At 44.1% G+C, this 26,379-nt stretch overlaps 1 protein-coding gene and 1 pseudogene across 1 annotated transcript; both read right to left on the reverse strand.

Annotated features, from left to right (window-relative positions):
* Positions 1-3,069: 3,069 nt before the first annotated feature.
* Positions 3,070-3,188, reverse strand: LOC112484158 (annotated as a pseudogene).
* Positions 3,189-3,380: 192 nt separating this feature from the next.
* On the reverse strand, positions 3,381-17,069 carry BNC1 (basonuclin 1). The gene is made up of 5 exons (XM_015593469.2): positions 17,053-17,069; positions 14,881-15,041; positions 13,652-13,887; positions 9,831-11,683; positions 3,381-5,596 (listed from the first exon to the last, which is right to left on the reverse strand). Exons 1-5 carry the CDS (start codon positions 17,067-17,069, stop codon positions 4,912-4,914), a joined length of 2,952 nt encoding a protein of 983 aa, XP_015448955.1. The 3' UTR covers positions 3,381-4,911.
* Positions 17,070-26,379: the final 9,310 nt, after the last annotated feature.

Raw genomic sequence — 26,379 nt, forward strand, 5'->3', positions numbered from 1 at the left:
TGTGGCAGGGCCATAAGGGGGCTGTGGGGCAACTGCAGGGCGTCAGCCTGGCTGCAGCTGGCCTTGTGGGAATTCTGCCCTATCCGCCGTGGGAAGCACCTGGAGGCAGGGGCGACATAGAAGCATGTCTCGGAGGTGTTGCAGGTTTGGTTCCGAACCACGCAATAAAAGGAGTCACATGAATTTTTTGTTTTCCCAGTGCATATAAAAATTATGCTTACATTATACTCTAGTCTATTTAAAGTGTGCAACAGCATTATCTCTGAAAAAATAATGTACATACCTTAATGAAAAACTACTTCATTGCTAAGAAAGGCCAACCGTCATCCGAGCCTTCAGTGAGTTGTCTTTTTGCTGGAGGAGAGTCTTGCCTCAATGTCGATCAAAATGCTGCATCTGCGAAGCGCCATAAAGCAAGGTCTGCCTGCTGTCAGATCCGGCTTATGGTAGAACTCCCTCAGGCTGCTATCTGGAGGATGGATTTGAGAGAGAAATAGGAGGAGGAGGCTGCTGAAATAATCTCGGAGAACAAAGGGAAGGAAGTAGAGGACCGCCTCGTTGCACTGACATTGATGGTGAGCAGGGAAAATAAGGAAAGGATTTGAGGGTGTCTTCTTCGTAGGTAATTTGTTGGGGTTTGGTGACCAACTGCTGCTGTTGGGAGTGAGATAAAAGAATTCTAGGATGTAATGATGCTGATGAAGACGATGCTCACAGCTAACACCTGCCAAGGCTCTGTGCTCAAGGCTTCATATGCACCATGCCATTTGATCCTCATGACGACCCACCGAAGTAGACTATTTTATCATTATATGGATGAGGCTACAGAGACCCAGAGAAGCTGTTACCTGGCCAAAGTCACTTGGTTAGTAGGTGGAGTAGCCAAGGAGTGAGATTTGCAGAGCCGAGCTCTTAACCAGACCCTGTAATGCCCCAGGTTTTCAGTCTGGATTGGCCAGGTGATGGCACCACACTCCCTCAATTCAAGGAAACAGAAGGAGGAAAATGTTTGATTGGTGGGGAAGTGACAAACTGAGCTGAGGACAAGTTGAGCTGGAGATGCTGTGGATTAGTCCACGATGTCCAATGGTCAATGAGACAACCTAGAGAGAGCATTAGAGTGAGGAGGGAAAAAAGCCCAGGACGGACCAGGGCATGCCATGTGTCACTCGGAGAGGGCCATCTGGGAGTTACCAGGAACCTTGATGAGAATGGGGTCCTTGTTAGGTAAAGGAAAAAACAAGAGCGCAGTGATTATGGGACATCAGGCGAAGTGTAGTATTCTGAGGACCTCAGCTGTATGAGAAGGAAGGGTTGCTAGAAGGGATCAGGGGTCCAGAAAGCTACTTTTTCCTTTCTTTTCATCATTCAGATGAGAGACATTTGCAAATGTTACAGGCTAGAGAGATGGAACCGGTAGGAAGGATGAGTTTGATAATGAATGGGAGAGGGCCAAAGCGGTGAAATGACTTCCTGTCGGCAGCTGGAGGGGTGAGGCAAGAGCATCCACTTTCGAAAAGTATAGAAATACTTTTGAGTCCAGTGAAAATATAGGTTTTGAATCCACGTTAAACAGGACTCAGGGGCTTTAGAAAGGTAAGGTTTGGCCAAGGGCTCCCACTACTGTGCTCTAAATCCACTGTCACATTTGCACAGAGGCCACACTTGATACGATCCCCGGGGAACCCATCCTGAGAGATGCAGGGCTGCTCTGATGGCTGCCCTGGACTCAAGGACTCCCCAGTGGCCTTGCTGAACCTCCTTAGACTACACGGCAGTCCCGATACTTTCATTTAACCCTACCCTCCTCCTCTCACCTTCACTTGGCATCAGACCTGCATTGTGTCTCCCGGCTCCCCTGGCCTCTCCCCGCTCCCCTCCTATTTCCTCTCAAAAAAGAGTCTCTTAATAAAACATTTGCACATTTAGTCCCGCTGGCATCTGCTCCTTGGAGGACTCAGACTATACGGCCATCCACAAGCACAATTGGATGAAATCAGAAAGGTTGAGCTAGGGAAATTTAGATTCCTCAATGAGAGGTACGGAGCGTACGGAGGCCATGACAGGTCTGAGTGTGATAGAAAAATGGGTGGTGGGGGTACAGGGAGATCCTGGTCACCCTCTCATATGGGTCTGCAGCTCACTGTGTCTGTCTACCTAGATAGAGTGTCAGGAGATCCAAGCAGATGTGAGCACATGAGGATGGGCGTCGGTATGGACAAACAGATGGGGGGCGGGGCATGCACTGGGAGAAGCTGAAGGGGTTCTCACCCAATTCTGAGAGCAGAAAGTGAGGTCGGTTACTGCAAATATGAGTCGGTGTGGTGGGGTCATGCAGAGAGGTGGGGAAGAGCTCTAACGGGGAAAAGGAGAGAGAGCTGAGCAAGGCTGTCATGGAAGACTCGTGGGAAAAGAGGATGGGGAAGGAGCAGGGATAGGAAGGTGTTTTAGTTTTAGAGCCTTGTAGGCCTTGGAAGGGTCTCTGGATCTTACACTAACTATTCAATGAAGCCACTGGAGGGTCTGAGCTGGGCACTGCATGATCTGATTTACACCCGGGAAAGACCATTTTGGATACTGTAGGAGGTACAAAGGAATGGATGCAACAGACCAGGCAGGAGGCAACGACAGTCATCCAGGCAAGAGGTGAAGTGGCCAAGGGGGCAGGCATAGTACAGGTGCTGGCAGATGAGAAAGTTCTCCCGGTGACTTCTTTTCTCCCAGTGAAATGTGAAGCGGGCCCATGGCATCCTCTGAGAGGGGACCTGGGTAGGGAGATGGAGTCATGCTTTTATCTCTATGTTGGAAGGGTAGAAAAAAGAGGTGAAGAAATTAGAAAAGAAGGAAAAAAATGTTATAAAAAGTTCCTTTCAAAAAAACTGCATGTTTAAGAATGAAAGAAGAGGCTTAAATCTTTCATTGCACGCTGTTTTGAGCATTGGCTATAAAAGACTTACCTTTCATAGGACAGTATATTTTAAAAATCACTATCTTTGTAATAAGTCAATACTTGGCCCCTCCTCCCAGGGAAGTAACCACCTCATTTCTTTCTTTCTTTTTTTGTTTTTACACCTACAGCCCCTGGTCTTCCTAGGTGGTCTCCCATCCAAGTACTAACCGGGGCCGACCCTGCTTAGCTTCCGAGATCAGACGAGATCAGGCATATTCAGGGTGACATGACCATAGATCACCTCATTTCTCAGACCCCATGAATTGCTACTGATGCCACCTACTTCCTCCCTTGGGTTCAGCTCTGTAAGATTCATTGTGTGTGTATGTGTGTGCGCGTGTGCATGCACGCGCAAGGCCACAAGCACTTATACAATAGGCAGTCCACATGACAAAACTAGTTTTACAAAATATTTGCCTTTTTAAACAAAAAGTATGCCATATATTTTTATTAAATCATAGAAAACTCATTTGTATACAAATTTTTTCCAGTTTGGGGAAACTGGAATATTGAACAGCTGGGTAACAAAAACAGATGAAAGATACATCTCATTTTCAGCAGAGACAAATTTTAAGTTGTCACATTTATTTTTCTTAAATGCTGAAATAATCAGTAACAGGTTGCTGGCTTCTTTCACCTTTAGGCCAGAAGAACACTATCTCCTATAACCCCCCATTCTCTTTAAGGATGGTTTTCATTACTTACATCAACCATAACTTTAAAAGATGGTTAACTTGGAAGTCTTTTTCCCCACCACAGCCTTCTAGGGTAGTTTAAATGCCGAATTTTAGGAGCTGGCCTCGTCCCACGGGACTGATTAAGCTTCCTTTCTACAACAGCAAACATGTATAACGGTGTGGAATATATTTCAGAATAAGTTAACATTAAGACACACAGTATGGTAATAACGACCTACTTTTCTTTCTACCATGTAACTTCGGAAGTTCACCCTAATCTTACACGTTTATAAAGGGTGAAGACTGAGGGAATCCAGTGATACGGAAAATGCACGACCGTCAGAGCCACATTCTCTAAATGCTTTGGCCGAGAATATGCAAGCGGTCCTGCTAGAGTCACGCCCGTGTCATTCCACAGGGGATCGCATCGAAGACTCTGAGCTTTGCCGAATGAAAACGGGCAGTGGTTTTAAAGTTTGGGTCGTCACTCATTCTGCTTTCCAATGAGATCGAGAGGTCACACTGTGACATGTCTGCACTCACTCCAAGTCCTCACATAACATAAACACAAATTAAATATTATCAAAATTATTTTAAATTAAATTGAAGACCACTATTTTTAAGTGCACGAACTATCTCCCCCCAGCTTCCTGAATGTGTTACAGAGCAAGAACTAACATCCTTGGTAACAGCCATGTTCTTATTAGAGGCCAACCCGCTTCCTCTGAGAACTTCCTGGAGTAACACATGAGACCTTCGGGGGGAAAAAAAAAGCAATTTTCCACTCCAAGTGGAGAGAATGTCTCAAAAAGTCATGTTCCCAATCTGAAGTCTGGATTTCAGACTCATTAAAGCAGAAACTGAAAAATGTGATCTTTGAGACTGGCTTCTCACCAGTGGTGACAGCCTGCTTCCCCAGGACACTCAATGGACCCTTAATCCTGTGAGCCTCTCTCCAAGCCGCCCCCAGTTCCTGGGCCCCTGCTGTCAATCTGCAGACCTGGAGCTCTCCCAGAGAATGTGTAAACAAATCTGGGAAAACTGCACTTCTGCAAGTTTTCGTTACGTCCGTGAAAAACCTCTTGGGCTAAGAAAAACAATAGGAAAGACTGTCCCAGTCTCAACTTCCCACAAGGCTTGTCTTTTGCTCATCCTGCTGCAGAATACTAGAAAGTCAACTCAAATACCTTTTGCCTGGCTTGTCCCAAATGGCATTAGACAAAGTAGAAACGTTTCCTTGGACTACCTTATTCCTGAATTGTGACAAACACTTATCCAATCTTGTTACTGGAGGTGACTTGGAGAAGAAGCCAGGCTTCTGTGCAGGTTGGGATTCTGGCTGTGTCTGTTTCGGCTGCGAACGGATGAGAACATGGTGTTGCAGCCCGGAACTTTGCATTTATGCAGCTGGCGGAGGTGCACAGTTTTGTAGTGGGCCCTGAAGGTCCCTTTATTGCTGTATGTCTTTTGGCAGAGGTGGCATGTTATGGGCAGCCCAGAAGGCAGGCTGGCGAGGCTCTGGTCAGCCTTCTCCATCAGCACACAGATGGGGTACTCATCCTCCCCAGGTACGAGGCTCGGACCTTCACAGTTCCCATCGCTGTCCTCCATGAGCATAGTGCCTTCCTCGCTTGCCCTGTCTGAGTCCCAAGAGGAATGGCTGCTGATCTCTGACTTGATGCTCGAGGTAGTGCTCAGGTCCAGGATGGTGCCTTCACTTGGCGGACCAGGGTTGTAGCTCTCGCGGCCGGCACCGTGGACTTGGGTTATTGGGTAAACCAGGCTGCCCATCCGACTGGCTCCCTTGAAGATGACGGATGTGTGGGAGGCTTGCTGCGTGAAAGCCACATCCTGATAGGCCTCCTTAGCCACATCTTTCAGAAGGTAAGCTGCATGGAAGTGGTCTTCGCTGCTGTCCAATGCTTCTTGGGTCAATACCTTCTGGTGGAGGTTTATGTTGGAACTGTGTCTGCAAGAGTGAAAAGATGTTTAGCAATGCGTTGGGCTGTCATTTTAAAATAGTCGTCATTCTGAGAGGAGACAGAAGGTAGATACCAGGAAAAATTCGTGGCATGGGAGAAGTGATCAGGGGCACGGGCCACAAAGGGTGTTTAGTGGACGCTGGCCCGCTGCTGTTCACTGCTTGTCAGAAGTTAGTATCCACCAGGAAAGTCAACGGTCTGGAAACTGGGAATATGCAGTTCTCTTCCACGTCTACCATCTGATTGACACGTAGCTTCACAGACCTCATCTCAAGAGAATGGCCAGACTACTTCAACAAGGCCAGTTCAGCTGGGACATCAAACCAGGGGATCCCAGGAAAAAACAGGTCACAAACGATAAGGAACTAAACAGAGGGCTGTATTTCAATGAAACCGGAAAGTTTTATTTTCTAGAGCCACACTGTCCAATACCATAGCCACGCACTCAGATGTGGCAGTTGAGCGCCTGAAATGTGGCTGTGTTATATGCTGAAGTGATAATATTTTGGATAGACTGAATGAAATATGTTAAATAAAAGTCACTTCACCTGTTCTTTTACTTTTCTTAATATGGCTACTAGAAAATTTGAAATTTCCTATGTGACTCGCAGTAGGGTCTAGAGCATCTGCACGCATATCACCCCAGAAGTTCTACAGGCATGGAAATCTGATTGGCTAGAAATAGGTGTGTATGTGGGGCGGGGGAGGGATGTGTGCAGCACGTATTAACTTCAGTTCATATTTGCAACGTTTCAATGTGTACCAGACAGGAGTTTTGCAAATGCAGCACTGTGCGCACACCACAAATCTTCTACCCAGTGATTACTCCTGAAGGGCAGATGATGAGTATCCATTATGACACATGCCTTTGACTCATACAATATCATTTGGATGTAACTTGTCAATCAACGCTGGCCTTGTGCAGAGGTCCCCTATTAACCTGACTAATAAATACAGTCCTTCCCAACGGCTACGATCTTAAAGGGGACAAGAGAATGACTCCAAACAGGGAAAATAGTCCCCCAGTACAGCTCGGAATGCATGCCAGGGTCAAACTGGGAAGAACACCCCACCAAAATAACTAAGGATCAAATTTTCTCTTCTAAATCCCCAGACATATGAGGAAGGGAGAGAAGGTTTAATCCTATTTCACAAACGTATAAAATTTAATCCTATTTCACAAAACGTATAACATTTACTATTCAACTTCTCTCTTCTGTCCCCTTACATATTCTTTTTCTGGGCATAATCAGAATGATACTCCCAGATCACCCACTTTGCAAGCAGCTCTTAAGTGCAACTCTGACCTATGATTATGTCAGCGTTCTGGGTTGAAGGGGCAGGAATGTGTCAGCAGAAACCCAGACACTAGGTTGACATACAGGTTCCATACACACCAAGCGGTTAAGAAAAAGCCAAACACATTCGCTGGAGCCTTGTACAGAAAGGTCCCTCCCGTAACAAAAGCAAAGCTCTTGGCACCACGCTCAGGCGTCCCATGGACACCAAGAGCTAACTCGTGGGCTCCTCCAACCTTCTTCTTAAGTCTCAGAGGGTCAGATGCATTTCCCAAGGTGCCATGCTCCCCCAAACCAGTGACAGCCACAGCTGCAAAAACCCTCCGCACCTCATGCCAGGCTTTCTGCTTCTAGAAATTCGCTGGTGCTATGCTCACTACCCAGGTCTGTATTTCTTCCCTGCATCCTCTACCTCCCCCTCCAACTTGTCACCCCTGGTTCCTAAGATTAGTTGAGACTGGAGTGTGGTCTGGGCACCCCTAGTGGTCTCTGAGACCCTTTTAAGGGGTCCCTAAACTTAAAACTCATTTCATAAGGATAAATAAAAAAAACATTATTTGTTTTTACTCTCATTCTCTCATACAGTGGAATTTTCCAGAGGCTACGTGACATGTGTCATTGCAACAGGTTGAATGCAGGAACTGATATAAGAATCTAGCTGTCTTCTACTAAGCCGAAAGAGATTTGTGAAAATGTAAAACAAAGCCACTCTTTTGGCTAAGTTTTATTTTTGAAACATGTAGTTATTTTTTAATAAAATGTCATTTATGCTAACATATAATAGGTTTGTTATTTTAAGGGATGTAAAAAGTAGTATTTTTTTGTTTTAATTTCTAATACAATAAATATTGATAGCTAGATGTCTGAATAGAGAAAAACTCTCGAGGGTCCTCAGATTTTAAGGATCTGTACAGGGGTTGAGAGCCGCTGGTTTATTTATTCTCTTTCTTTCAGGAAGCCTTCCCTAACTTCTCAGAGAGTCTCGTTAGGCACCCTCCCATGTGCCCACAGCAGCCTATGTTGCTCCCACTAGAGCAGCCACCATGTTCAGCTGTCATCGCCCGTTTACTGACCTGTCCCCCCTCTCTCACACATACACACACACACGCCTTCGTGGGCAGGGAGCTGTCCATAGCACCTAACATGGAAGGGTCTTAAGTGTCTGCTGGCTAAATGAGCATTCAGGGGTTCTGCTGTGGGCAGCAGCAGTGGCTCGAGGAGAGGAAGACAGTTATCCTGACGGCAACGTAGTGCTCACCTGTGACCGAGAGAAATGGGGGGCCTTGGCCCACCCACAAAGTCCTATTTAAAATGGTGCCATTTTAATCACAGATCCTAGGTAAAAAGCATGCCATGTCTTAGGTTGCTAGAATTATTAGTTTAAATTTAGAATGAAAGGTGTCTTTCTGTGCTGGGGAGGAGGCTTGTATCTACAAACAGGTTAGAAAGTAAGAAAATATTAAATACTAGAAAAAAAGAAATATAAAATGAAATCGTATTTTAAATTCAACATGCCTTTTAATTTAGTAGACACTCCAGGCCAGATCAGTATCATAAATGTCAAGGAAAATTTGACTGACACAACTCTCTCTTCTTCCAGTAACAGCTTGTTCACGAATAGACACTGCTCTTGGGGGGTGAAGGGGAAGGCCGGGGTCACTAACTAGGGTATCCTGGTGATCTGGTTCAACATCCCAGCAACGGAAACGGGAATTTTAACTAGTGTCAGCCGTGCTCCATCCTTTTTGCTGAAGACAACACGCGTGTTTGTGAGCTCTGTCCGGGAAGGTGTGTGGGAGTCTGTGCATGTTCACCCTCTTAACAAGTCAGGTCTTACACCCTGGACTAAGGTGGTGGGGTGCTGAACTGCTTCGAGCCATGCTTGTTTGAGCAAATGCATCATTTTAATATTCTGTGAACTGCGTTTATCATTTATCATACTGCCTTCCATCAGAGAGCTGATCCTTTCTTGAGGGCTGCCTAGGGTCTTCTGTTGGGAGGCTGGCTTGCTCCTCCCTTTATAGGCTGGGAGGGAGGGAGGTGACCTGAAGAGTCACCTCAAGTTCATTAAGAAAAGCACAAGCAAGACAGTAATGCCAATGCTGTGTCCCTGGAGTGAGAAGATGCACTCTGTACCCCGGCACTCTGCGAACAGTGTGACTCTGTGCGTGTCATAAAACCCCACCACCGACAGACCTCTCATCTCTCATCCCTGCACCCCTGAAACAACCTGCTAAGTGCCCTTACTCTTTGATATCTTAAAATTTTAAAAACCTCCCATCGAGCAGTTATTCTTCCTTTCGAATATAGCTGGTTAACTAGAAATCAGAGAAAATGTCTCAATGTGCTTCATGTTAGAAAATGAAAACCAGACAAGTCTGGGGAAGCTAATTTAAACAGCGCCCTTCTCCCTCCTCTAACGTGAGAACCAGTTCACAATTCCTTACGCCGAACCCTTGGGGCCAGATGTGGCTCTGAGTTCAGAATTTCTCGGACTTTAGAAAAAGCAGAATGATGCATATACTGTAATATCAAGGTGATGCCCTCATTATAAATCCATTAATATTTCTGTACCGAATATATAAAAGATCCACACAACGAGAGATTTAAAGACAATTACAAACATCGTTTCAGGTCGGGTCTTGTGGCCCATTAAGTCTGGGTTTTGGAATTGAAAATCCAGGAGGGTGGATCTATAGGACAGTGTCTCCCGAAAGTGGGTCCCCCAGCACGACAACATCGACATCACCTGGGAACGCAGAGACCCAAAGCTCTCAGGCCTCCCGGGGACCCGCAGAAGCAGAAGTCCCAGGGGTGCGGCTCAGGATGTTCTCACAGTCCCCCTGCTGACATGAATGCACGTAAAAGGTAAAAGCTTAAGAACCACCGCCTTAGAAGAAAGGATTGCCAACAGGTGCCTTACCTGTCCCTGCTCCTGCGGGAAGGGAAGGTGGCTTTACAGCCCTCCACTGTGCACACGTGCGTCTGTTTGGCGTGGATGTTCTTATGGTGCATTTTCACACCGCAAGCATTCTTAAAGGTCTTCTTGCAGATGTCACACTGGTGGCGGCTTTCTTCCTTCTGCCTAGCCGGTGCGAGCTGACCCGTGTGCTCCAGTTCCTGAGAATCTTCAAAACAAGGAAAAGCCATTCCTCTGTTGGACAAGGCGCTGAAGAGCCCCCCGGCCAGCAGGTGCTGCTGCAGTCTGACATAGTCAGGAAGAGGAACACAGGGCTCCACCCCAGGCGTGAGGTGGCGCTCCTGGCCACCGTCCTCGGCCTCCCTTGGCACCGTGGCCAATGCGGGTTTCTGCTCAGTCTCCCTCTCCGAGCTGTGTGTGGCCTGCTCAGGGGTTCGGCTGATGGCTCCACTGGGCTCAATCACCGACTGGAGGTGGTGGCAGGCTCTCTCTCCCTCAGGGACAGGCTTCCCCGGGCGTGCTGGCTGCGTGTGCCGCTCCTCCGGAGCCCTGTCTGCCCGGGAGTCCTCCGGCTCATCTTCACTGACCACCTGCAGGGCCATGTCATCATCGGAGCTGAGGGTGTGCCTGCTCCCATTAGCTATTTCCACAGCTTCCTTCTCTATTTTGATAGGCATACTGGACTTCCGGGACTTCTTCTTGGGAAGGGCATCGAAAGGCATTTCATGTGAAACCAGATGTTCAGGGATCGAGGAGGACAGCTGCGGGAGGGAAGGCAGCACCCCAGGAGTGTTTGCTAGCTCAGCGGGAGTGGCCGGACTGCGGTAGAAGGGAAGGACCGGCTGGACTGTCTTTAGGTTGGGGAAAAGCACTCCATTCTGCCCAACGCCGGGGAAAGCTGCTTGGCCCCTGGAATCCTCCCCCGGAACGGCATAGTCAGGGAGAGGCCTACAGTCCGGAGAGCTCACCGTGAACCTCGGGCGCCTGTAGCTGTCGGAGGTGGCCAGGCTCAGGCTGTTCCGCAGGTCTTTGTCCCGGTTGTTTCTGTTCATGGGCATGTGCAGCCGGGGGTTGGGGTTGGCGCTGTGGCGGTTCCGGCTCCTCAGCGAGCTAAATACCATGTTACAGCCTTCGATGGTGCACTTGTGCTTGATCTTCAGGTGGACGGCGTTGTAGTGGATCTTGAGGGTGCCTTTGTCGTAGAAGGTCTTCTCGCAGGCCGTGCAGAACACCCGGCCCTTCTTTGCGCCCAGGCTGTTCCTCTCAGACTTCACTTTGGCCTCAGGGGACAACTGCGTCCTTTCAAGCCGAGTGACAATGCTGTATGAGCCGGAGTCGCTTAAATGGGCATTGTCTTCCTTGTTAGCAGCAGCGTCTGGACAGTTTAGACACCGCTCTTTTTCAACCTGAAATGGTGCAGAATTGGAAGTTAAGAAGCTGCCGTCGGGGAAGGGTCCGTGGATTTCCTGTTTGGGGTCCTGACTCTGGTCCTGCCCCTGCTCCAGCACATACTGTTCGGGCAGAGACCCTATCAGTGCAGGAGGCACAGGGTTGAAGAACTGGAAAGGCAACATGAAGGTCATGTTGTTTATGAGGTTCTCGAAGGGGTGCACGCTGCTGGGGTTTCCTCTGTCCACAGCAGTGGGCTGGCTGGCATTAAAAAGCTCGATGAAAGCCCTGATGTCCACGTTGGCTGCGGGCGGCGGGATGATGAGGGACTGCTCTTCTTTCTCTTGAATTGCCATGAGCTCCACTATGGACTTGGTCTCCCCAAAACGAAGGAACTGCTGCAAGGTGGCCACCTCTTCCTCACTGGTCATGATGCTCCAGTGGTCCAGCACCTTTCCTGATGCATCCTAACCGGAATTGAGAAGTGCAATTAATTTACCACTCCTTACCCCTTTCTCTAAGAAAAGAGCCGTGTGGTCAGGACCTCCGCCAGCACACAGGGCACCTCTGGGCATATTAGGAAATGGCACCGCTCTGGATGAGCACGAAGGTTAATGAGTTCAGCCCCCACTCATGCTGATCTCCCAGGCCGGAAACTTTGTGCAGAAAATAGACTGCGCCAATGTAAGTAGAGGCCCAAAAGAGAGACGTAAAATTATATTACTCAAGCCTAAGGGAAATTTGGTGATTATTTTCCATCTTATTTCAAACCTATTGGCCGTCTCGCATTAAGCATAATCATCTTCCCCACAAAAATTAAAATATGTCTTTTGAACCATAGTAACTTCTTTATCTAAGGAGTATAGATGGAGCAATCAGGCTTAGATATAGCTCAAGTGTTTATTCACTGCATTTTAATAATCTTCCCAAGCAACTACCATCAGAAGACAAATGAACTTGTATTGATCTATTGCCCGTGTTCACAAAGCAGAGCTGTAATTACACCGGAGTGTTGGAGATCTTTCAAACTCTAGCAAGGCCTAACTTTTCCCAAAACTATGATAAATATTTTATCACAGAACATGTATTTGATGGCCTACTGAGATTTTTCACAGTGCATGTAAGAGTTCTGAAGATGACGAGGAACGTAACATCATAAATTTTTCATGCACTAGAGGTTCAAGGTAATTGATTCCATATTTTTAATCCTAACACTAGAAAGCAAGATTATTAGGATCATTAAATATTGATCTATGTCATAATGTAAGATCATAATGGTACTCTACATAAAAGGTTGTTTCTGGCTTGCTAGGGTTCCTGCCCTGGAGGTGAGCAGATGTGTTTCCAGAGGAAGATGATGGGCTTTAGAGTCAGCAGTGTGTTCAAATTTGGGGTCTGCCACATATGAGTTGAGTGACTTCAGAAATATTTAGAAGCATTCTGAGCCTCCGGTTTTTCAACTGGAAAATGGGAATAAGCTACCTACCTAAATAAGATTTCTGGAAGAGTCTATGTCAATAAATGGTTATCAGTGTTCATTTTAATGATATGACAACCTGAGTAAGACTGAAATGTATGTTAGTCTTGGAAATTCATTCAGTCCTTCATTTCACTAATTTTAACCAAAGTTAGCTGACATTTTCTAGTGTAGTGGCAAGAAAAAATGCTATCGCTGTTTCATGTGTTGGAGAAATAAGAGAATTCATATCAGGAAATATGTTCTTAGCTTGTGATAATCCCTTAATGACCTCTGAATATGGAACACGAGGCCTACCCCCATATCTTGTTCCAGAAAGAGAGGTAAAACTACTCTGCAAAGTAAAGAGCCGAGAGAAAGCACGAAAGGCACAGTGAGATGCCTTTCATCTCTCCTTCAGGCAGATACAAAGAGAAAACGTGAGGAGGCCAAAAAAGAATTGGAGAGAGAGAATAAACAAGAGCACAAACACAGAAATACTACAAGACGAGGAGTCCTAGGAAGGAAAATCAGCAGTGGAGTGGAGGACGGCTTTAGAGAACAGAAATTACGATTGTTTGCTGAGTGGTTCCATAAGGTGAGTTCCCTCTCTCATCTCCAAATCCTCAGTGAGATCTGATACAAACAGCATCTGTGTCAACAGGTAGTTTGCAGATAATAAAAGAAATGGAGGCAGCACCCAAGATGGGGCAAATGGTTTACTGTGGAAAAGCTGGCAGAGGGAAACCCCAATCAGAGAATATGCAATGTGCCCACGTCCTGAAGGTAGACAGATATCTTGAGGAAAACAATGGCTTTCTCCCAGGACGTAAGGTAGGTCCTAACCCGTTAGAAAAAACATTAAAGGCAAGAATAATCACCAATGGCTGTAGCACTGGTAGGCAACTGGGTCACATCAGTTACTTGGACATGGGTGTGCAAAGGCATTCTAGGAGAAGGGTGGCAGTGGTCACTATACCTGCAGCACATATCCACGGATGTAATCCTGAAGGGTCCAGTCCAAGGCATGGAGGATCTGGAGGACCTCGTCTTGCTTCAACACACTGAAGAGTCGGTCTAGCAGGATTTTCAGGCGAACGGGGATGGCTTGGGTCCCGTAGAGCATGAGGCTGCTAATATCAAACACCACATTGGACTGGACGATCTCCACCTGGCTTGCTGGACACATGGGCGGGACCCTCAGCTTACTCAGAGCTGAAAAACCAAATGGAAGACATATCGTTTTTAAAGAGTTCTATTTTCAAGAGAAACTCGGCACAAGAAGTAGGCTAATACTATCTCTCAGTTATCTGTTCCGACAGAAAAAAACACAACTACGCGAATGTGTAATAATTTTAACAGCTATCACAGGAACTTCTAAAATAAAATGCACTGGCCTGAGACTCGAATCTTCTTTTCTCCCCTTCCTGAGGCATCCCTGAGGAATAAAATAGCTACAAGCAGGGAAGATGTAAAGAAAGGGGGTAAAAACAAAGATGATAGGTGTCTAATCAAGAAGATGGAAAATCAGGAGCCCCGGTCTGCCACTTCCTAGTTGTTGGGCTTGGCAACTGAATCCACCGAAATCTATGCCGTCCAATGCGACACTCATCAGCCACATATGGCTATTTAATTTTTGATTTCAATTCATTAACATTTAATAAAATTAGAAATTAGTCCTGCAGTCACACTAGTCACATTTCAATTACTCGGTAGCCACGAGTGGCTAGTATAGGGTCAGGTTTAGCAAATGAAAATACAGGATGCCCAGTTAAATCTGAATAGACATTTCAGATAATCGACACATAAGTAGGATATACTTACATATACACATATAAAAATCTTCACTGGGATATACTTAGGCTAAAAAATTATTTATTGTTTACCTGAAATCCAAATTTCACCGAGCATTCCTTATTTTATCTGGCCACAGGCTACTGCATTAGACAGCACAGAACAATTCTATCATTGCCAAATGACAGCGCCGAAGCACCAGTGTCTACACTTTAAACAAAGCTAATGAGACACCGATACGGAGTTAAGATTCAAAGAGCTAACATATATAAAGCTCCTATCTTGTCACCTGGCATGTGGTAGTAACTTACGAATGTTAGCGGTCATTCCTAGATATCACAGCCATTCCTAAATAACTGTGAGTCATTTAGAGGGAACACTACCAGCCAAGAGAGAGGGGAAAAATAAAATTACCGTGGGCCACCCAACCATGTCTGCACTGTTCACACTGACGGTGGTTTGTTTTCCCTGGTTTGAAACTTTGACAGCTGCAGTTCAGAGTACAGCCGATAGCCTGCAAAAGAGAACACAGGTATGCCCAGCACGTTAGTGATGTGTGGGACAGACATACACCACTTTTACAAAACAAAACCTCCACTGGGCAACATTCACTGAGCAATGTGTGCCCACTCTGTGCCAGGCCCACGTGTGTACAGTGGACCCCGGAAAGAAGACCGGCTGGCCCGCCACCTGGAGAAGGTAAACACACCGCACAGATTTCCCACATGCGAGAATGGGCTACGAACACCAGAGCTTTTTATAAGAAGAGACTATGGGTTGGAAGGAAATATCTTGCTTGTTATGAAGGACATAGCAAAGGTGAAGAGTCACATTTTCACCAAATCTCTAAACTGACCAGAGCAGTAATACTGGAAGATCTGCTGAAAGATATACAGAGGCTGCCTTGGGACAGGTAAACAGGAATTAAGAGTAATTTACATGTGGAATTTGTTACCCTCAAGACATGGTAGGGGCTGAGTATCAAAACAGATTTGAGATCATGTACTGGCTGACTACACCCAGGATGGTTCCCCAAGTCCACTCATTGGACTGTGTGACTGATGGGGACAGACACAGCCTGGACGAGCCCCGCATGGAGGCCCAGATGCCTGGTGAAGTGCCGTGCGTGGTGTGGGGGTGTGGGGTGTGCAAGCATACAGATGAAACAGAAAATGGAATTCTAGTATCAACAACGAAGCTTCACATATATTTTTAAGAGGAATTTCTCAAAAGGGGATAGAGGCCTGAAGAATGGAATCTATTATTAAAGAGAAAAAACCCTCACAAGAGCTATGACAGGTGGTTCCCAGGAAGAGCTGCTGGGTGGAATCCCTATGATTCAAGAAAGTCTTGAACCTGGGGAGTATGTGGGGGTTTGGGGTGGGGGATGAAAAAGCCCTACGATTATAGGTTTAAACCTCCATCTGCCAATTAAGGGACTATGTGGCCTTGTGTGGGGACAGAAAGGGGAGAATCTGGCCTAGGACCTGGGAAACTCACTTTAGGGAGTATATAAATAATCTTCACTTAAAAATCAGTTGCGGATGGGATTGTAAAATAATGCAGCCTGCTTGGAAAACAGTCTGTCAGATCTTCAGAAACAGAGTGACCAGCAATTTCACTTCCTAGGACTGTGCTCGAGAGCTGGAAATATTACGTCCACATAAAAACTTGTACCTGAATGTTCATAGCAGCACTACGTATAACAGCCCCAAAGGAGAAACCACCCCAATGTCCTTCAATTGAGGAATGGATGAACAAAATGTGGTACATCCATACAATGGGACACTACTAGGCAATAAGAACGAAGTACTGATACATGCTACAACATGGATGAACCTTGAAAACATCACGCTAAAGTTAGAAGTACAAAAATGGAAAGAAGTATGAAAAGCCAGAGGTTATATGAGTCTATTTACATGTTAAGACTAGGTTAATCCATAGAGGAAGAAAGCAGAACAGTGGTTACCCGGCTATGTAGGAATGACGACTGACTGCTAATTGGTGGCAGTAGGGACAGATTGGTATTCTTTGTTTACATCTTTTGCAAAAAAACAGCTTTAAATTGAGATGTAAGTCATAGGTAAAACTCATCCATTTAAATTATACAATTCAATGATTTTTGGTATACTCAGAGTTGTGCAACCATCATCACAATCTAATTTTTATCACTCTCAAAAGGAACCCTGTGTACAAGTTTACGGCAAACATCTTTTCATTGCTTTGGGGTATATTCCTAGGAGTGGAATTGCTGGATCATATAGTAACTCCACATTTCACTTTTTGAGAAACTGCTTAACTGTTGTCCATTTTACATGCCCACCAGCAATGTACAAGGGTTCCAATTTTCCCACATCCTCACCTACACCGGATGAATAGGCAGAATATAGATAATTTTTCCGGCAGTGAAAATACTCTGAATGATACCATAATGATGGAAACGTCATTATACATTTGTCTAAAACCATAGGATATACAACACCAAAAGTGAACTCTAAGGTATAATATGGAACTCCGGTGATGATAGTCAGTCTATGTAGGTTTATCATTGTTACAAATATACCCTCTGGTGAGGGATGAGGATACTGGGGGAAGCTACGCATGCCTAGAGGCATGGGGTATATGGGAAATCTCTGCGCTTCCCTAAAAATGTTTAAAAAAAAAATAAAGTCTTAAAAAAAAAATCAGTGACCTTGCTAAAATACAGGTTAAAATTTACGATAATATGACTATTATCTACAATTTTGGATTACAATGTGAACAGAGCAACTAGACAGATCTTCAGGTGGAGGAACAGGGCTGTTCACAACTGAGGCCTGCAGCAGATAGCAACAGTGTTACGTAATCCCTTCAGGAGGCTATCAGAAAACAGAAAACAAGGGAGAAAAGGTTTCTGGCCTTTGTAAAGTCATAATACTTATATAATACAAAGAACGCCAGATGATCACAACACTCACTCTAATAACGCATGCATTCCCATTAAGGGTGATATCATCGCAAAGGGTGATATTTGTTCTTGGGGAGAGTGTGTGAAAAAATATTATTTTTATGTATAAAGCACAGATATACATATATAAACATATATAGAATATGGTATGATCAAATTTCATTGGGGAAGGCGCCATTAGAAAAAAATGTCTAAAGACTCCTTGGATGTGGGGCTGGGCGGAGGAATGAAAAACAGATTGAGAAACATTGCCCTAATGTCAGAAATTCTTTTACTTTTTCGTTATACAGTTTCTATTTGTATATACATATATGAATGTGTTCAATACATGAACACAGACATCTATATACCTTTAAACAGAATTATATAGTTATCTTGACTGGAAATTAAAGGATAAAAAGGAGTAATAATTTAATTTTTATCACGTTGTCAAAACGAAAAATTCAAAGGGCACCGCTATTAGTTTGTGGCACACCTGCTATGTTGTCTGGCTTCTCGACCCCTTGCAACTCTCTGGACACCAGCTCACAAAGGAGCCAATCATCTGTGTTCTCAATAGCTGCCAGCACATTCACTGCTTAGCCTCTCAAATAGTTCACAACCTACATCCTAGGACCGTTTTGGAGAAAATGTTAAAAAGGAGAAAAGTTCTTATTTTTGGATGATGTCCCTGGAAATGCCACTCACTCTTTAAAAACAGGATGTTGAAACAAAGTGAATTCCCGTTTCATTTGAGAGGAACACAGGACCTGCTTTAATTACAGAAAGGGATGTTCTCAAGCACACACCGCCCCCACTCCCCAAGGGTTCTACGCAAAAGGTTCTTACTCTTGCAAAGCCCCAGGACACTCCAGGGGACTCTACCTGAGGCCTGGCACAGCAAAACAACACGGGGAACAATTCCAAGCACATTTCATAGCCCAAGGTTGAAACTCATTTTTTCTGCAGCTGTTGACCTGGGACTCAGGGTTTCTCCACTTTAACATTACAGACAGCTCTTTGTGGTGGAGGGCTGTCCTGTGTATTGCAGGACATCTAGTAGCCTCCACGGCTTCTACTCTCCTGATGCCACAGTAACACTTCCCTCCCCTAGATGTGAAAACCAAAAATGTCTCCAGACATTGCCAAATGCCTCTGGGGGCAAAACCGGCCCCAGCTGAGACCCACTGACCTAACCTGATTATTCGGTTTTAGTAGCCTCTAGTTTGGGGACAGAATTTTAAGCAGTTTTATCCACAATTCCAATGCATGAATGCTGCTTTATAAAAAACATTCATGTGGTTCTATATGAACCCATTTGAATAAGGCTTAATAAAGCTCATTAGATATCTATGGAAATAAATCTCAGAGGAATTATTTATGAACTACAAAAAGCCAATTACGGTGTCTAAGAAAACTTCTAATTTTAAGCCCTTGAGTTTTTCCACCCATCTTAGAACTCCACAATGTAGTAAAATTATAGCACCATTATCTAAAGACAAATGAAAACTTCTAAAACGAAATCAAACCAAATAATTCTAATTACAGGATGAAAAGTACTCATGTAAACCAAAATGGAAAACTCTTAAAACTTATATTCTTTCCTTTGGAATCCTGATAGATGTTCCATTTTTCAGAAACATAAAGCAGATGTTTACAACATTCTGAACTCATCAAGACATGATTATTGCTTTTTGTGCACTCATTTTAATCAGACTATTTCCGAATTGTTATTAGTCACGTTGATGTGCTACAAATCAACATTCAAAATTCTGGTTTGCTCTTTTGTTAACCATCATTTGCTCATTCACTCACCCAGAAATTACTGACACACCTCGTATGTGATAGATAGTTCAGTTATTTGTAGTCTTGGAAAGCTATGACTTAGCTTTTAGGTGGGTTTGAGGGTCCCACTTCCTCCCCCAGACAGCCCTGGCTCTACCTTTAGCTTAGGGAGACACTGCCACAGGCCTCTTGTTAGGAGCTGCTGACCTGAATTCCTAGCTGTGGCCAGGCCAGACACACAGTGGGGTCGATATGCAGACATCCATTGCTGGACAATGCAGGCTTTGATAAGATTGGAATTACTGAGCTTGAGAATGAAAATTCTCTACTTCCAAACTGTTTCCATCCCTAGTACATGCAATATTTTCATATCACTGAAGATAAATTCATGGGGAAAATTCTTGGGGGACAAGAAGGAAAAGGGGGAGGAGAAAAATTATAGAGGAGCTTTGGGGTCTCCAGATTCATGGTATTGACCCTCTGAGGGAAGTCATTTGTGATCTGGCGCAGGAGCAAAACTGAACTATGTACTAGTCAGGCAACTTTGCAGGTTCAAGTTATTCAGTCTGCCCTGTCCAAGACAGTAGCCATCAGCCAGATGTGGCTATTTAAATTATAATTAATTAGTTATCAGATACAATTTTAAATTCAGTTCTTTGGTCATGCTAACCACATTTCAAGTGCTCAGCAGTCACAAGTGGCCAGTGGCTACTGTACTGAACGGCGGTGATGGGAACATTTCCATCATGATAGAAAGTTCTACTGGACAATTCTGAGACCCGTGGTGAGGCTAGCTGCTCTTCCGGCCTGTCCTTCCTTCCACACGGTGGCATTCGTATTTAATAGGCGATCTCGTGTGATCTTCACTACATCCCTGTGAGAAGGGAATTCTTCTCAGGAAATCTTAAATGCATCAAAGAGTTGTAATTTGTCCAAGTTCACATAGTTGGTGAGCTTTCTTGAGCATTTATTATTTGGGAAGCAATGCAATAAGCAGCGCCCACGTATTACCTCATTTCTCACGCCCACCTGGGAGGCAGGTTTTATTACTCTGCCCATTTACAGATGAGGAAACTGAGGAACTTACAGACTAACTACCAGGTAGTCTCAAGTATGGATGGTAGAGATAGATTATATCTTGAAATATCAGTATTTGGTGCCGACCACACTTAATATTTGTGGGTTCATTTCATCCCTACAGCAACTTTGAGAGTTAGGCATTATCATCCACATTCTGCAGATAAGAACATTAAAGTTCTACATGGTAAAGAAACTTCATTCACTGAATAAGTATTTACTGAATATTTATGAGCCAGACATTCTAAACTCTGGGGGTTAAAGTGTCGAACAAGACTGAAGAGGTCCCTGCCCTCCAGGAGCTTGTGTTCTAGAGGGGAAAGAAAATAAACAAGTAAATAAACGATACCTTTGCAGAATAAGGCAAGTGCTATGACAGAACTAAGCAGAAAGCTTTGCTAGCAATTTTACTGGCATGGAGGGGTAGGGGTAAGTGCCTTTTCCACAGGGTCATCATCAAAGGCTTTTGAGGAGGTGACATTTGAACTGAGTCCCAAGAGATGGCAAGGAGCCAGTGAAGAACTGGAGGCAGAGGGAGTGTTTTAGGAAGGGGCCACAGCAAGTGCAAAGCCCTCAAGGCACAAAAGAGGCTGGAGTGTTCAGGGCACAGGAAAGGGGCCAGGAGAGCTGGATTGGAGTCAGTAAGATGAACGGCAGACAATGGGGGTTGGAGAAATGACAGAGACCACTCTGCATAGAATCTTGTGAGGCAGTCCAAGGAGTACGGAATTTGTTCTAAGTCTAACAATGAGCTTTTGCAAAAGGTATGAAATTAATATGATATGCCTATTAAAATGACACCTCTGGATGAGGAGCTGGGGAGCCTGAGCTCCTTCCCTTAAGCACACTGAGCATCTTTCCCTGCGAGGTAGTAAAATCTACCATCGGCCTCAGGCAACTTATGTCTTACTTCCCATTCAGCCATATAACCTTCAGCTCCAGAACTTGGAGCCTCTGACTATAAAATGGGCTGGATATCTGCTCCTGCATACTTCAGAGGCCTATTGGCCATATTAATGAGAACATACAGATGGAGAGTTGAAAAGACCAATTAGCACAGTGAGACTGTTGTTACTGCCAGGCCAACAAGAAGTAGATTCTTGGGTCCTGGGTTCTTGGGCTCTGGTGGTCCGACTGCATGGACAGAGCTAACAATGCCTATGATAGAAACCTCCGTAAAAGTTGCTCCACAATGAATCATTCCTGAAAGAGACAACAGAACTGAAACTCCAAACCAGCAGCTAACAGCTGGCCCAAGGCCTGACACTCGGTAAGCCTTTGACTGGTATTGGAGAGAAGAATGAATGAATCAATGAGCGAGCTGCACCAAGCTTACTAATTATAGATCCCCACCCAATATCTTTTAGCCTATGTAAAAGAACCTTGGTAAAAGAACCTTCATTTTCATGTCTCCTTTGGTAGCCGGGTGATGGTAGACAAGCAGACCTTGTTTGTCGGGTGGAGCTTTACAGAAGGCTCTTTAAAAACGGGAGGTTACTCAGCTGATGTACTTCTCTGCCTTGTCTCCTTCCTCTTTTCTTGGAACAAGAACATGATGGCCACTCTACAGCACAAAATGACCCCGTTTTTTTTTCAACATAAATTGCAAGGAGAAAAGTAAAGTATAAACCTGTGGCTTAAGAAAGATAAAATATAGCCCGTACTTGGATCCTAATTTGAACAAACCAATGGTAATACAAACTTGAGAAGGCAATCAAGGAAATTTGAATACTAGAAATGTAATGACATTAAAGAGTTATTGTTAATTTTTTAGGTGCTATACGGTATATTGTTTTGCCTTATAGGAAATTCTTTTTAGAGCTACATTTTAAAATATTTATGAATGATATTATAAGATGCCCAGGATTTGTTTCAATGTAATCCAGTGTTAAGTGATGGTGGAGGAATGAGTAGAGAATAATAGATGCAACGGGGTTGACCCAAAGTTGATCACTGTTGAATCCCCAGGCACGTAGCACTAAGCTTTGTTAAAGTATTCTAAGTCTGTTTGAAATCCTCTATGATAAAAAGTGAAAAAAATAAGATAAATCAAAGGTTGCCCTCTCCCCAGCATTTTCGTTTTGAGCGAGGTAGCAAACAGAGAGAGGGAGAGAACAATGTTATGGAGAAAGGCCAGGGGAGGCTTCTTCCAGGAGGCAGCAGGCATGAGGCATCAGTGTGTGCAGGAAATACCACAGTCCTAGGCTTAAAGAAGGCTCAACTCGCACGTGTGTGTCAAGCCCAGGAGGCTGGGCCACAGAGCAGATTTGCCATGGGCAGTGAGAGCTGACCTAGACAGGCGACATAGGGAGTCTCTTTGTTGCGTTTGTGAAGCCGTCAGGGTTCAGAACAATAGGGAGACACCGTTTGCCATGAGCCTGGTTGAAAAACGACTTGGGAAGCCTCAGAAACCAGGTAGGCAGCATTTGCAATATAAAAACGACACTGAGGGAGAACTGACAGACTGGTTTCTCACTCCAAGTTCGGGGATAAGAGGGACCTGTCAAAGAATAATGAAAACATGGAAAAGGGTCTGGCTGAGTAGGGGCAGGTGGGAGGTAGAACCCAGGGGACAGATGTCGGGCCAAATCTACCTGTGAGTAGAAAGAATGCGTGACATACTTGTAGTGTTCTCTTGCTGCTTAGTTCAAAGAGAGTGATGGGGAAAATACTGTTCTTTGATCTCTATAAATCAAAGTATAAACTCTGCACCAAAATAATTTAACACCTGTGCCTTTTTTTCTTAAAATTATTAGTTCTAAAAACAAAAAAAACACAAAAAGTAGAAAAATATGCAAATATTATCTTAGAAACCAAACCAAATATTTCATTTAATAAAACTAACAACAACAAAACTATAGAGAAATAGAAATGATACAAATATAGTTTTCCCCCTTTATAAACTAAGCTTGGGAAACCTCAGTGGTAATATTTAGAAACCTCTGTTAACAAAAAACAGAAAGACATTATCTGCACATGTAGGGAACTTCTGAACACAGCAGTCAGCCTAGAGGAAAACAAAAACAAAAACAAAAGACATTTACACTTTAGGATAATTTTAACTAAGGTAGCCAGTTACACAAGCAATGCAACTTCACTATTGCTGCTGATGCAAAATAACAATGAAACTGTGAACATTTCTAAGGAAAATTTTGCAAGCATTTCTTTTAGAGACTTAATGAGAACTAGATTTTAAAAACTAAGTGTAAAAATCCCCTATGTTTTCAAAATAAAGTTTTCAAAAAGAAAAGATCGGACAGTTAACTATGCCATTCTGATCACTATCTTAAAATTTAGTGTGGTCTATCATGAAACGTTAGAGTTGTCCATATAAAAATTCTATCTTAAAAATGAGTAATGCAAGAAACAATCGGAGGGCTACAGAACAAGGCCAATGCTTCTAGAAGCTGGTGTAGAACTGGAAAATAATTCTGATGTTTGTTAGAGTACATGAAGGGATCACACAAATCATCTGTAAGAGGAGAAAAACTAACTACATGAAAAAAAAAAAAGTTAGCAGCCTGAATTAGATTTTACCTGAGACAACCATTCCCCTCCACACTGGCTGCTTGGAATTGGCCTTCATAACATTTTATTTTTCCTTCTCTCTTTTCTCTCACATTAGCTGAGTCAAATTATCATGCCCCCACACCACAGCCTTACTTAAGTCAGCGTCCTCCTGTGATACGTCGGGTTGGTTTCTAATAACGAGCCCATGTGTGGATGGTAACAGTGAGAAGCCGTTTGCTTCTAACTACGCGAAGTTTGAGAATGCCCCAGACTGGACCCTGGCGAAGCAGGTCTGCTCTCTGTTTAGACTCACTCTTTTTGGATAAAAAGACATGTGTCTGGGTAGAGAAATGGGGCCACACAGGAATCTTGGAATTTCCAGAATTAGAAAAAAAGGGCTTCAAAGAGTGACAAGATAAGAGGAAATAAGGTTTTTCAGGTGGAAACCGATTTAAAAGAAAAAAAACAAATCTTTCCAGATGCCCCTTCTGTGCAGAACCCATGAAAAAATCGAGTATCTAAATAAATAAAATTTAAAAATCTGTGGTAGAATACTTGGAATAAGGTGATATAAAAATTTTATTGACTCCCTAAATCTTGATCTTATGATACCACAAAGATGAGTGGTTCAGCATCGAGTTTTCACCTTAGCTACGGTATTTCTAGCTATTTTTAAACAGGCCCGTTTCTGACAAAAGTAACTCACTCTAAATGGCATCTGTAGAGGTGAAAATTCACCCTGGGGTAAAGCATGCTCCTCCTGCAAGTAATTTACCTTGTGGAGCCTTTGAGGTAACTCCTTAAAGGCCATTGTCAAAATAACTTCTAAAATCATATGCAAAAGCTAAAGACATTTCTTTCTGCCTTTTGCCCCGTATCCTGCGGTTTAATTTTACTGGCAAACTGAACTTTTAAATTGTTTTTCCCATTTATATTTATCTTTAAGCATTCATAAATGATAAGTATATTTTTAAAAGACAATTATTATTTATCCCACAGAGAAATCTATATGGCTTTTCTCACCTAATAGGTGGTACCACCCGTCTTTCCATGCTGATGATTCTGAGGCATAGAAAGTGGGCACGGGCCTTGGATGCATGTATAACTGCTGAATGGGACGGACGTAAGAAAAATAAAAATAACCCTCTCTACGCTTCCCCAGCAGTTGCTTCATGTTGCTTAACACTTTTAATGTGAATTATAACCAGAGCAAACAGATCCTTGTTTTATATCCTAGTAGATATCAACGGCCAAAAACCCATACCCACTTCAAGCTTCATAGCACTAAATCCCTTTCTATTCTGAAGAATCTATAGATGCAGACGATATGCCAAAGTAAATTACACAGATGTCTGAACATCATTACGAGTTCCTAAAGTATGAGCAGCTCTTGTGCGAAGTGAAGATTTCACCACTTCTTCTCGGGATCTGTAACAGGAACACGTTCGACCAATAATTGAGTTGAAACAGTAATGCTATCTTCGTGAAATTAAAGTGGCAAACTTATTAAACGAGAAATCAAATGACGACTTAACATCTTATTCTTTTAGGTATGCCAAAAAGGATAAAGTTATTTATCAAAATTCATCATCGCACAAGTGGTGACCAACTTTTTATACCTATTTAAAGCAAAAAATCAAATCCAGGACGATTTATAACACCTGCAAGTAACGTTCTTTTATATGATGTACATAAATTTTCCTTTGACATGTCCCATTTTAATGATGTTTTAATAATACATATCAACGTATCTGGGAAGGAATAATTGAGAAGCCAGTAAATTTATCACTGAACAAAAACTTTAACACATATGCACATATCCGCAAACTAATAAGAATCCAAGAAATCTTAAGAAAAGATTCCAAGAAATCCAATAGCGAATTAAAACAAACAAGGAATGAAAGGACAGCAGCAGAAAAAAAAAAAAATCTGCCAAATGCTGTTTTTCAATTCACTTCCAGTCAAGCCGGAATCTGTGTCGCTTTAATGAGAAGAAATCAATTCGTAAAAAACTGTTGCTAGATCTGCTCTGTGGAGAAAGCTGTAGTAACACATGCTTACACACACACACACACACACACCCACCCCTCTCCTCTGACAGGGATTCCCAGGACACCAGTGGGGCCTCCTTTAGGCCCCTTAAGTGTTAACAGCAGAGGCCTGGCTGCCACCAGGCACCTGGCCCGATTTAAATGCCCTGTCTTCAGAGGGCTGTGGTGAGCGCGGCCATAAAACCCGGGGACATTACAGAACCTGAGAGTGTCTGATCCCCAGCCCACCACACACCACCACCACCGCCCCCCACAAAACACACACACACAATTTCACTCCTACAATTAGGGCTGCTCGCTGGCATTCCATTGAACTGTCAAAGTCAGGCCGGTGGCGGCCGCGCGGCCACAAAGAGATGCCTTAAATGAGAAGAACATGTTCCTACACCGCATTCGAGAAAGTCTGGCTCCGAGCTATGCACTGATTAATATCAGATCTCCTCCTTCCCTCGCCTCTGCGCGATCTTGTCACATCTGGCTGACAAATCCTGAGCGGCTCAGGCCAAGCCCGGCGGGGGCCGGGGGGGCCCCGGGGGCGTTGGGGACACGCGGCCACAGGGAACC

This window comes from Pteropus alecto, unplaced genomic scaffold (assembly GCF_000325575.1).
Source record: "Pteropus alecto unplaced genomic scaffold, ASM32557v1 scaffold60, whole genome shotgun sequence".
Classification (NCBI taxonomy): domain Eukaryota; kingdom Metazoa; phylum Chordata; class Mammalia; order Chiroptera; family Pteropodidae; genus Pteropus; species Pteropus alecto.

Coding starts and splice junctions, on each gene's coding strand:
- BNC1 (XM_015593469.2), bottom strand. Junction 13,888..14,880: donor ACATGGTTGGGTGGCCCACG/GTAATTTTATTT, acceptor TTGGTTTTTCAG/CTCTGAGTAAGCTGAGGGTC. Junction 11,684..13,651: donor TCCGTGGATATGTGCTGCAG/GTATAGTGACCA, acceptor AATTCCGGTTAG/GATGCATCAGGAAAGGTGCT.